At 47.0% G+C, this 13,304-nt stretch overlaps 1 protein-coding gene across 1 annotated transcript in view; it reads left to right on the top strand.

Annotated features, from left to right (window-relative positions):
- The first annotated feature begins 12,431 nt into the window (after window positions 1-12,431).
- LOC123046351 (F-box/LRR-repeat protein At3g48880-like) overlaps window positions 12,432-13,304 on the top strand; it is a 4,524-nt gene continuing 3,651 nt past the window's right edge. Inside the window, exon 1 of the mRNA XM_044469696.1 lies at window positions 12,432-12,864. Within this exon, the coding sequence (XP_044325631.1) occupies window positions 12,509-12,864 (356 nt within the window). The 5' untranslated portion in view covers window positions 12,432-12,508. The remainder of the gene's footprint in view (window positions 12,865-13,304) is intronic.

Genomic DNA, 13,304 nt, shown 5'->3' with positions numbered 1-13,304 from the left:
TCTGCCCCAGGGAGCCGGTGGAACTGCCTCCGACGCCCGAGAAGGACTTGCTGGGTCGGAGTCGCTCCAGGGGCACATGGAGGAGGCTGAAGGCCTCCACCAAGAGCACGTTGAGACCGGCACCGTCGTCAATGAGGGTCCTGGTGACGGCCACCTGGCAGATGGTGGGAGTGCATAGCATCGGAGCGCACCCGAGCAGGCGGTGCTGGCAGGATGATCGTCCAAGCTGAAGGTCAGGTCGGCCTTGGGTGCCACCCAACCCGGAGGAGCTTCGCGGTGCGTGAGGGCGGTGCCGATCTAGCGGACGAACGACTTGACGTGGCGGATCGAGGGTGGGGCTTGCGAGCCGCCCAGGAGAGCTGCGACGATCGGGGGCGCCGACGCAGCATAATGGGCGAGGAAGAGGCTGCGTAGCTCCTCCCAGGAGGCCACTAAAGCCGCTGGCAGGTGGAGCAGCCACATGCACGGGACGCCGGTGAGGGCCATGGGAAGTCAGTTAGCCATGACCCTGTCGTCGCCCCCGGCCTTGAGGATGGCCTCCTCATACGCCATCAGAAAAGCTAGCGGATCCGCCGCGTCGTCGTAGCACGGCGGCATGTCTGGCTTGAACTTGTTCGACCACTGCACCTGTCGCAAGGCGGGGGCCAAGGCTCGGAGTCCCCTGGCCCCAGTGCCGGCGTCGGTAGCTGGAGCGAGCGACGCGTTGTCCGCCATGAGGTCGAAGCGCGGTGTTGATGGAGAGCGGGTCTACGAAAGATAGAGCTTTGGCGCACCCCTACCTGGGGCGCCAAATGTTGGATATCGGGTTTCGGCAAAACCCTTAAGGTTCAAACTCTAGGGTGCGTGCAAAGATCTTCCCCCTACTGATCCACGTCCCAACGCCTCATTGAGAATCTAAGCTAAACGATGAACAACACAAGGGACACAAGGTTTATACTAGTTCGGGCCACCGTTGTGGTGTAATACCCTAATCCAGTGTGTTGGCGTGGTGGATTGCCTCAAGGGCTGATGATGAATAGTACAGGGGAAGAACAACCTCGCGAGAGGTGTTCTTGTGGTGGTGGCTTTCTTCAGAAGGATTCGATCCCCTCCTACGGTGGTGGCTATCTCTATATATAGAGGCCCTAGTCCTCTTCCCAAATATTGAGCGGGAAGGGCACCAACAACGACCATTTTAAAGGGGAACATCTAGTACAAGTTATCCTGACTAAAGTTGGTCTTTGGCTGCCAAAGGCACTGGCGATGACGTCGTCTTGGGCTCCACGGTGACCCCCGTACCGCCGCTCTGCTGGTCTTGGTCTCATTGCACCAAAATGGTAACCTTTGCTTGATGCCTCGGTACTCCACGCCTGTGCTTGGCCCCTTTGCACTAAAGAGGAAACAAGAACACTGCGTAGGCCGGCGCTCGCCTGGTCTCGATCGTCATGGCTTGCGTCACGAGCACCTCGCGAGGTACCCTTGCCTTGATCTCTTCGCCTCCTCGCGAGCCTGCCTGGTGAGGCCGTTCCTGAGGAAGCCTTTCATCGTCCGCCCCGCGAGGCTTGGCCCCTCGCGAGGGTCTTGAGCTTGAGTTGATGAAGATGGGCCGTACCGGGCCACCCCTTGAGCCACGCCACGGGCCGCAGGCAGGCAAGTCTGGGGACCCCCGTTCCCAGAACACCAACAAACTTCAACGAGATAATTGGGTGCCAGAACCGACACATGTCGTCCCACATAAACTACCCCTTGAGTTCCATCCAACAATATATGTACACGAATGGCCTGCCCTCGGTCCTGTAGTACGTCATGGCATCACGAGCAGGCTATACAATGTGTACATCAACATTAAGTGAATGAATGAATTAATCAACGTGTAGAGTAATAGAAAGCAACACTTACGATCTCAATGGCTCACACGCACAATTTTCACCTTGTCTCCACTTGGTAAATTGCACCATAAAACTTCATGATAGAGTTGCAAATGGTGTACCATCGATGCGTTAGCGACCTCCCATTGCATGCATGGACGACGTGCATGTTGTAGGGTGTGAAGTTCTTTCGCTCATGAAACAAAGCATGCAATCTTTGCCAAAAGGCGGGGCCGGTGTTCATGCCTACAAAGTCCTAAAATCGGTCAACCATGCATCACACAACAACTCATCCTAGTACACCGAGTACCCTTCCATCGTCCTTCTTTAGAAAACAATAAAAAGTTAAAAAAGAAACTCAATGGCATTTGATAGAACACCTGCTGGACGGGGTGTCCGCTATGGACGGCGTTGACAGGGATGCGGAGGGTACCTGACTACGGAGGGATTCCTGGGTGGACAGCGTCGTCATCCAAGGCTGACAGTCTTGTGGGTGGGGTCTGTGAACGTCTGAGGATGCCTGGGAGGCGGCCGGAAAGGTACAACGGCGACTACCAACGACGAGGGTGCAGATGAAAGGTAGGGGAAGCAGTTGTGGACTGGAAGAAAACGGGATCGGGAAGGGGATTTCAGTGGGCTTGAGATGTCAGAGTCCTACGTGACTAGTGTCTGGACTCCCAAAGACGCCCGAGTTTGCCTCCAGTTTGCGGGAAAAAAGACATCCAGGCCGGCCGCGGACAGATACATACTAGTGTCGTTGGACGGCAAAATCGTGCGTCCGGACGGGCACTGGCGGTTTGAGGGTCCGCAATAGAGATGCCCTAAGAGCATCTCTAAAAGATCCGGTATACCCCCATCCCGCAAAAATCCTTTACGGGCGCCTGTAAAAAAATGTGGTGCCGCGAGCCCTTCGGCGGAACGTAAACCTGTCCCGCAAAACATTTGCGGGACGAGTTTACGGGATTTGTTCCGTGCCGGAGGCCTTGAGATATTGCAAAAAAAAATCATATGACAAATATTGACAAGTGCTTGCATATGAATACAATAAATTTATATATACATCACTAGTTCATCAAATCCAAAATCATGCGCAACATACGAGGTAACAAGTTTAGCCTTACAAATGCCCGATCAACTTTTCGGGATATGTTGAGTGCGCTTTGGCTACAAAATTCAACGGGCAAATCTCAAACAAGTGCTTCAAAGTCAAACCAAAGATCACGAAAGCAGAATGAAGCAAAAGAAAAAAATGTACCTTTCAGACGTTTCATCGAACACGTGGTGGGCGTGATCGGTGAAGTGGCCGTGATTGGCGAGAACTTGGTCAGTCGAGGCGTAGGAGAAGCTCAGCCTCTTGCCACGATTGCCTTCTTCATCGGGTGCTTCGCCCTCGCACCGGTTGGGCCGGTGCAGGCGGCCTTCTTCCTCTCGCCGTCGGCTTTGATGGGAGGAACCAAAGCGGGGCCGAAAGAGGGTGGAGTCGCGCCGGCTGCGCCTCCATGGATGATGTGGTGCACTTGCAGCTTCCTCTTGATGGCGGCGGCGGAAGGTGTTGAGGTGGCACCAGCATGAACGGCCGAGGAAGGAGCGGGCGGATGAAGAGACAACTTTGGAGGTGGCGGCGGTGCAAGATAGGGGGCACCCGACGGCTGCGATACTCCATCCGATCAGTTTCCTGCGCCGCGAGGCCGGACAACGAGGTCGGAGGCAAGATTGGAGGCGGCTGAAGGAAATATGCCCTAGAGGCAATAATAAAGTTATTATTTATTTCCTTATTTCATGATAAATGTTTATTATTCATGCTAGAATTGTATTAACCGGAAACATGATACATGTGTGAATACATAGACAAACATATAGTCACTAGTATGCCTCTACTTGACTAGCTCATTAATCAAAGATGGTTATGTTTCCTAACCATAGACATGTGTTGTCATTTGATTAATGGGATCACATCATTAGGAGAATAATGTGATTGACATGACCCATTCCGTTAGCCTAGCACTTGATCGTTTAGTATGTTGCTATTGCTTTCTTCATGACTTATACATGTTCCTGTAACTATGAGATTATGCAACTCCCGTTTACCGGAGGAACACTTTGGGTACTACCAAACGTCACAACGTAACTGGGTGATTATAAAGGAGTACTACAGGTGTCTCCGAAGGTACATGTTGAGTTGGCGTATTTCGAGATTAGGTTTTGTCACTCCGATTGTCGGAGACGTATCTCTGGGCCCTCTCGGTAATGCACAACACTATAAGCCTTGCAAGCAATGTGACCAATGAGTTGGTTACGGGATGATGCATTACGTAACGAGTAAAGAGACTTGCCGGTAACGAGATTGAACTAGGTATTGGATACCGACGATCAAATCTCGGGCAAGTAACATACCGATGACAAAGGGAACAACGTATGTTGTTATGCGGTTTGACCGATAAAGATCTTCGTAGAATATGTAGGAGCCAATATGGGCATCCAGGTTCCGCTATTGGTTATTGACCGAGAATAGTTCGAGGTCATGTCTGCATAGTTCTCGAACCCGTAGGGTCCGCACGCTTAACGTTTCGATGACAGTTTTATTATGAGTTTATAAGTTTTGATGTACCGAAGTTTGTTCGGAGTCCCGTATGTGATCACGGACATGACGAGGAGTCTCGAAATATTCGAGACATAAAGATTGATATATTGGCCGACTATATTCGGACACCAAAAGTGTTCCGGGTGATTTCGGAGAAAACCGGAGTGCCGGAGGGGTTACCGGAACCCCCCGAAGAAGTATTGGACCTTAGTGGGCCTGAGGGGAGAGAGAGGGCAGCAGCCCAGGAGGTGGCGCGCCCCCTCCCATGGGGAGTCCGAATTGGACTAGGGGAGGGGGGCGCGGCCCCTCTTTCCCTCTCCCTCTCCCTCTCTTTCCTTCCCCCTTCCTCCTTCCTAGTTGGACTAGGAAAGGGGAGTCCTACTCCAACTAGGAGGAGGACTACCCCCTCCTTGGCGCGCCCCAAGGGCCGGTCGGCCTCCTCCCTTGCTCCTTTATATACGGGGGCGGGGGGGCACCCCAAAGAGACACAAGTTGATCTACGAATCGTTCCTTAGCCGTGTGCGGTGCCCCCTCCACCATATTCCACCTCGATCATATCGTCGCGGAGTTTAGGCGAAGCCCTGTGCCGGTAGAACATCATCATCGTCACTACGCCGTCGTGCTGATAGAACTCATCCCCGACGCTTAGCTGGATTGGAGCCCGGGGAACATCATCGAGCTGAACGTGTGCTGAACACGGAGGTGCCGTACGTTCGGTGCTTGGATCGGTCGATTCGTGAAGACGTACGACTACATCAACCGCGTTGTCATAATGCTTCCGCTTACGGTCTACGAGGGTACGTGGACAACACTCTCCCCTCTCGTTGCTATGCCATCACCATGATCTTGCGTGTGCGTAGGAAAATTTTGAAATTACTACGTTCCCCAACAGTGGCATCCGAGCCTAGGTTTTATGCATTGATGTTATATGCATGAGTAGAACACAAGTGAGTTGTGGGCGATACAAGACATACTGCTTACCAGCACGTCATACTTTGGTTCGGTGGTATTGTGAGATGAAGCGGCCTGGACCGACATTACGCGTACGCTTACGCGAGACTGGTTTCACCGTTACGAGCACTCATGCTTAAAGGTGGCTGGCGGGTGTCTGTCTCTCTCACTTTAGCTGAATCGAGTGTGGCTACGCCCTGTCCTTGCGAAGGTTAAAACAGCACCAACTTGACGAACTATCGTTGTGGTTTTTATGCGTAGGTAAGAACGGTTCTTGCTAAAGCCCGTAGCAGCCACGTAAAATTTGCAACAAGAAAGTAGAGGACGTCTAACTTGTTTTTGCAGGGCATGTTGTGATGTGATATGGTCAAGATGTGATGCTATATTTTATTGTATGAGATGATCATGTTTTGTAACCGAAGTTATCGGCAACTGGCAGGAGCCATATGGTTGTCGCTTTATTGTATGAAATGCAAACGCCCTGTAATTGCTTTACTTTATGTCTAAGCGGTAGCGATAGTCGTAGAAGCAATAGATGGCGTAACGACAACGATGCTACGATGGAGATCAAGGTGTCGCGCTGGTGATGATGGTGATCACGACGGTGCTTCGAAGATGGAGATCACAAGCACAAGATGATGATGGCCATATCATATCACTTATATTGATTGCATGTGATGTTTATCCTTTATGCATCTTATCTTGCTTTGATTGACGGTAGCATTTTAAGATGATCTCTCACTAATAATCAAGAAGTGTTCTCCCTGAGTATGCACCGTTGCGAAAGTTCTTCGTGCTGAGACACCACGTGATGATCGGGTGTGATAGGCTCTACGTTCAAATACAACGGGTGCAAAACAGTTGCACACGCGGAATACTCAGGTCATACTTGACGAGCCTAGCATATACAGATATGGCCTCGGAACACGGAGACCGAAAGGTCGAACGTGAATCATATAGTAGATATGATCAACATAGTGATGTTCACCATTGAAACTACTCCATCTCACATGATGATCGGACATGGTTTAGTTGATTTGGATCACGTAATCACTTAGATGACTAGAGAGATGTCTGTCTAAGTGGGAGTTCTTAAGTAATATGATTAATTGAACTTAAATTTATCATGAACTTAGTCCTGGTAGTATTTTGCAAATTATGTTGTAGATCAATAGCTTGCGTTGTTGCTTTCATATGTTTATTTCGATATGTTCCTAGAGAAAATTGTGTTGAAAGATGTTAGTAGCAATGATGCGGATTGGATCCGTGATCTGAGGTTTATCCTCATTGCTGCACGGAAGAATTATGTCCTTAATGCACCGCTAGGTGACAGACCTATTGCAGGAGCAGATGCAGACGTTATGAACGTTTGGCTAGCTCAACATGATGACTACTTGATAGTTTAGTGCACCATGCTTAACGGCTTAGAATCGGGACTTCAAAGACGTTTTGAATGTCATGGACCATATGAGATGTTCCAAGAGTTGAAGTTAATATTTCCAGCAAATACCCGAGTTGAGAGATATGAAGTCTCCAACAAGTTCTATAGCTAAAAGATCGAGGAGAATCGCTCAACTAGTGAGCATGTGCTCAGATTGTCTGGGTACTTCAATCACTTGAATCAAGTGGGAGTTAATCTTCCAGATAAGATAGTGATTGACAGAATTCTCTAGTCACCATCACCAAGTTAGTAGAACTTTGTGATGAACTATAGTATGCAAGGGATGACGAAATCGATTCCCGAGCGCTTCGTGATGTTGAAATCAACGAAGTTAGAAATCAAGAAAGAGCATCAAGTGTTGATGGTTGACAAGATCACTAGTTTCAAGAAAAAGGGCAAAGGGAAAGAAAGAGGAACTTCAAGTAGAATGACAAGCAAGTTGTCACTCCCATGAAGAAGCCCAAAGCTAAACCAAAGCCTGAAACTGAGTACTTACACTACAAAGGAAATGGTCACTAGAAGCGGAAATGCCTTGAATATTGGGTGGATAAGAAGGATGGCAAAGTGAACAAGGGTATATTTGATATACATGTTATTGATGTGTACCTTACTAGTGTTTATAGTAACCCCTGAGTATTTGATACTTGTTCGGTTGCTAAGGTTAGTAACTCAAAACAGGAGTTACAGAATAAACAGAAACTAGTTGAGGGTGAAGTGACGATGTATGTTGGAAGTGGTTCCAAGATTGATATGATCATCATCGCACACTCCCTATACTTTCGAGATTAGTGTTGAACCTAAATAAATGTTATTTTGTGTTTGTGTTGAGCATGAATATGATTTGATCATGTTTATTGCAATACGGTTATTCATTTAAAATCAGAAAATAATTGTTGTTCTATTTAAATGAATAAAACCTTTGATGGTCATACACCCAATGAAAATAGTTTGTTGGATCTCGGTCGTAGTGATACACATATTCATAATATTGATGCCAAAAGATGCAAAGTTGATAATGATAGTGCAACTTATTTGTGGCACTGCCGTTTGGGTCATATCGGTGTAAAGCGCATGAAGAAACTCCATAAAGATGGTTTTTCGGAATCACTTGGTTATGAATCATTTGATGCTTGTGAACCGTGATTTTTGGGCAAGATGACTAAAAACTCCGTTCTCCGGAACAATGGAACGAGCTACTGACTTATTGGAAATAATACATACCGATGTATGCGATCCAATGAGTGTTGATGCTCGTGGCAAGTATCGTTATTTTCTGACCTTCAAAAAATGATTTGAGCAGATATGGGTATATCTACTTGATGAAACATAAGTCCGAAATAATTGAAAGGTTCAAAGAATTTCAGAGTGAAGTGGAAAAATCATCGTAACAAGAAAATAAAGTTTCTACGATCTGATTGCGGAGACGAATATTTGAGTTACGAGTTTGGACTTCAGTTAAAACAATGTGGAATAATTTCACAGCTCACGCCACCTGGAACACCACAACGTTATGGTGTGTCCGAACGTCGTAACCGCACTTTATTGGATATGGTGCAATCTATGATGTCTCTTATCGGTTTTACCACTATCGTTTTGGGGTTGTGCATTAGAGACAGCTGCATTCACGTTTAAAAGGGCACCATCTAAATCCGTTGAGATGACACCGTATGAACTATGGTTTAGCAGTAAACCTAAGTTGTCGTTTCTTAAAGTTTGGAGTTGCGATGCTTATATAAAAAAAAATTCAACCTGATAAGCTCAAACCCAAATCGGAGAAGTGCGTCTTCATAGAATACCCAAAGTTAACTATTGGGTACACCTTCTATCACAGATCGGAAGGCAAGTTATTCATTGCTAAGAATGGATCCTTTCTAGAGAAGGAGTTTCTCTCGAAAGAAGTGAGTGGGAGGAAAGTAGAACTTGATGAGGTAACTGTACCTGCTCCCTTATTGGAAAGTAGTTCATCACAGAAATCTGTTCCTGTGACTACTACACCAATTAGTGAGGAAGTTAATGATGATGATCATGAAACTTCAGATTAAGTTACTACAGAACCTCGTAGGTCTTCCAGAGTAAGATCCACACCAGAGTGGTACGGTAATCCTGTTCTGGAAGTCATGTTACTAGACCATGATGAACCTATGAACTATGAGGAAGCGATGATGAGCCCAGATTCCACGAAATGGCTTGAGGCCATAAAATCTGAGATATGATCCATGTATGAGAACAAAGTATGGACTTTGATTGACTTGCTCGATGATCAGCAAGCCATGTTAAATAAATGGATCTTCAAGAGGAAGACGGACATTGATAGTAGTGTTACTATCTACTAAGCTCGACTTGTTGCGAAATGTTTTCAACAAGTTCAAGGTGTTGAATACGATGAGATTTTCTCACTCGTATCGAAGCTTAAGTCTGTCTGAATCATGTTAGCAATTGCCACATTTTATGAAATCTGGCAAATGGATGTCAAAACTGCATTCCTTAATGGATTTATTAAAGAAGAGTTGTATATGATGCAACCAGAAAGTTTTTGTCAATCCTAAAGATGCTAACAAAGTGTGCAAGCTCTAGCAATCCATCAATGGACTGGTGCAAGCATCTTGGAGTTGGAATATACGCTTTGATGAGTTGATCAAAGCATATGGTTTTATACAGACTTTTGAAGAAGCCTGTATTTACAAGAAAGTGAGTGGGAGCTCTGTAGCATTTCTAATATTATATGTGGATGACATATTGTTAATTGGAAATGATATGGAAATTCTGGATAGCATGAAAGGATACTTGAATAAAGAGTTTTTCAAAGCAAGACCTCGGTGAAGCTGCTTACACATTGAGCATCAAGATCTATATAGATAGATCAAGACGCTTGATAAGATTTTTCAATGAGTACATACCTTGATAATTTTTTTGAAATAGTTCAAAATGGAACAGTCAAAGAAGGAGTTCTTGCCTGTGTTACAAGGTGTGAAGTTGAGTAAGACTCAAGACCCGACCATCGCAGAAAATAGAAAGAGAATGAAAAGTCATTCCCTATGCCTCAGTCATAGGTTCTATAAAGTATGATATGCTGTGAACCAGACCTATTGTATACCTTGCTCTGTGTTTGGCAAAGGAATACAATTTTGATCTAATAAGTAGATCACTGGACATGGGTCAAGAATATCCTTAGTGAGGACTAAGGAGATGTTTCTCGATTATGGAGGTGACAAAAGAGCCCGTCGTAAAAGTTACAACGATGCAAGCTTTTACACCAATTCAGATGACTCTAAGTCTCAATCTGGATACATGTTGAAAGTGGGAGCAATTAGCTAGAGTAGCTCCGTGCAGAGCATTGTGGACATAGAATATTTGCAAAATACATACGGCTCTGAATATGACAGACCCGTTGACTAAGCTTCTCTCACGAGCAAAACATGATCATACCTTAGTACTCTTTTGGGTGTTAATCACATAGCGATGTGAACTAGATTATTGACTCTAGTTAACCCTTTGGGTGTTGATCACATGATGATGTGAACTATGAGTATTAATCACATGCAGATGTGAATATTGGTGTTAAATCACATAGCGATGTGAACTAGATTATTGACTCTAGTGCAAGTGGGAGACTGAAGGAAATATGCCCTAGAGGCAATAATAAAGTTATTATTTATTTCCTTATTTCATGATAAATGTTTATTATTCATGCTAGAATTGTATTAACCGGAAACATGATACATGTGTGAATACATAGACAAACATATAGTCACTACTATGCCTCTACTTGACTAGCTCATTAATCAAAGATGGTTATGTTTCCTAACCATAGACATGTGTTGTCATTTGATTAATGGGATCACATCATTAGGAGAATAATGTGATTGACATGACCCATTCCGTTAGCCTAGCACTTGATCGTTTAGTATGTTGCTATTGCTTTCTTCATGACTTATACATGTTCCTGTAACTATGAGATTATGCAACTCCAGTTTACCGGAGGAACACTTTGGGTACTACCAAACGTCACAACGTAACTGGGTGATTATAAAGGAGTACTACAGGTGTCTCCGAAGGTACATGTTGAGTTGGCGTATTTCGAGATTAGGTTTTGTCACTCCGATTGTCGGAGACGTATCTCTGGGCCCTCTCGGTAATGCACATCACTATAAGCCTTGCAAGCAATGTGACCAATGAGTTGGTTACGGGATGATGCATTACGTAACGAGTAAAGAGACTTGCCGGTAACGAGATTGAACTAGGTATTGGATACCGACGATCAAATCTCGGGCAAGTAACATACCGATGACAAAGGGAACAACGTATGTTGTTATGCGGTTTGACCGATAAAGATCTTCGTAGAATATGTAGGAGCCAATATGGGCATCCAGGTTCCGCTATTGGTTATTGACCGAGAATAGTTCGAGGTCATGTCTGCATAGTTCTCGAACCCGTAGGGTCCGCACGCTTAACGTTTCGATGACAGTTTTATTATGAGTTTATAAGTTTTGATGTACCGAAGTTTGTTCGGAGTCCCGGATGTGATCACGGACATGACGAGGAGTCTCGAAATGGTCGAGACATAAAGATTGATATATTGGACGACTATATTCGGACACCGGAAGTGTTTCGGGTGATTTCGGAGAAAACCGGAGTGCCGGAGGGGTTACCGGAACCCCCCGGAGAAGTATTGGACCTTAGTGGGCCTGAGGGGAGAGAGAGGGCAGCAGCCCAGGAGGTGGCGCGCCCCCTCCCATGGGGAGTCCGAATTGGACTAGGGGAGGGGGGCGTGGCCCCTCTTTCCCTCTCCCTCTCCCTCTCTTTCCTTCCCCCTTCCTCCTTCCTAGTTGGACTAGGAAAGGGGAGTCCTACTCCAACTAGGAGGAGGACTTCCCCCTCCTTGGCGCGCCCCAAGGGCCGGCCGGCCTCCCCCCTTGCTCCTTTATATACGGGGGCGGGAGGGGGGGGCACCCCAAAGAGACACAAGTTGATCTACGGATCGTTCCTTAGCCGTGTGCGGTGCCCCCCTCCACCATATTCCACCTCGGTCATATCGTCGCGGAGTTTAGGCGAAGCCCTGCGCCGATAGAACATCATTATCGTCACCACGCCGTCGTGCTGACGGAACTCATCCCCGACGCTTAGCTGGATTGGAGCCCGGGGAACGTCATCGAGCTGAACGTGTGCTGAACACGGAGGTGCCGTACGTTCGGTGCTTGGATCGGTCGATTCGTGAAGACGTACGACTACATCAACCGCGTTGTCATAATGCTTCCTCTTACGGTCTACGAGGGTATGTGGACAACACTCTCCCCTCTCGTTGCTATGCCATCACCATGATCTTGCGTGTGCGTAGGAAAATTTTAAAATTACTACGTTCCCCAACAGCGGCTGCGGCGCGGGAGGCGGGAACGGAAGCGGGCGGAAGTTGGTTCGCGCCAAGGAGAGAGGATCTAGCAAAAACAAGGGTGAATCTCGTAGTTGGCGAAAACGATCCGGAGTACGCAGGATCCCGCAACCTTTTTTTGGATGGTCGAAATTGCCTTTGTTTTATAAACCGGCGGTTATTATGCCGGATGGATGTGCTAGAGATACTCTAAGGTTATATTTGTAAAAAACATAGGCACGGTCGGCATTCTCGCTGGTACACCCCACAACCTACCTCTCCATTTGCGAAAGAAAAAGAAACCTACCGCTCTCCGACCGTCCATGGCGCCGGCGGCGGTCCGGCCGTGGGGGGAGCTGCAGCACGACCTCCTTGTGGCGATTATGTCCCGCGTGGGCGCCCCCGATTTACTTTCTGGCGGCGCACCCCGTACCTGCTCTGCGTGGTGGGCCGCCGCTCGCGACCCGCTCGCATGGCGCCGCGTTGATCTCCGGGACTGGACAGCCCGGACCTCCGCCCGGCGCGCGGCTGGGACCGGTGCCACCAGAGGGAGCATCTCCGTCCAGGCCGCTCTCACCGGCGACCTTGAGGTCGCCGCAACGCGGGCAGATGGTCGGATGGAGGCTGTGCTCCTCCCTGAGTTTGCCGATGAAGAGCACCTCATGTTCCTCGCCGAGAGGTGAAGCTTCTTTGCCCTTGTTCCTGTAATCTTGTTTGCGCAGTCCCTGTGCTGTTCATTCCGCTGTAGTCATTTACTGCATAAAATTGATTAGGTTATCCTACTGCCATACCTTCTTGTATTCGATTAACTTATTATTAAATGTGGTATTTTCTGTGATAACTCATATGATCGGTTGATCTGTGTAGAACTAAATATAGCTATACTGATAACGTGGAACTGTGCCTGTAAATTTGTACTAATCGCAATTTTCTGTAGTGCAATTGAGGATTCTAGTAACGTAGCTGTACAATGCGTGTTTGTGGAAATGTCTCTTTTAATTCCTTTATGGGCCAGCACAATTCCATAGGATTTGACATGATCTAATTAGGATTATGATTGTTCATCTGTAAATTCATATGGGACCTCCAAGTTTCTGAATGTTCATTTTATAAAACTTT

Source organism: Triticum aestivum, chromosome 2B (genome assembly GCF_018294505.1).
Source record: "Triticum aestivum cultivar Chinese Spring chromosome 2B, IWGSC CS RefSeq v2.1, whole genome shotgun sequence".
Taxonomy (NCBI): domain Eukaryota; kingdom Viridiplantae; phylum Streptophyta; class Magnoliopsida; order Poales; family Poaceae; genus Triticum; species Triticum aestivum.
The sequence above is the reverse complement of the archived record's forward strand: the minus strand, read 5'-3'. Positions and strand labels throughout refer to the sequence as shown.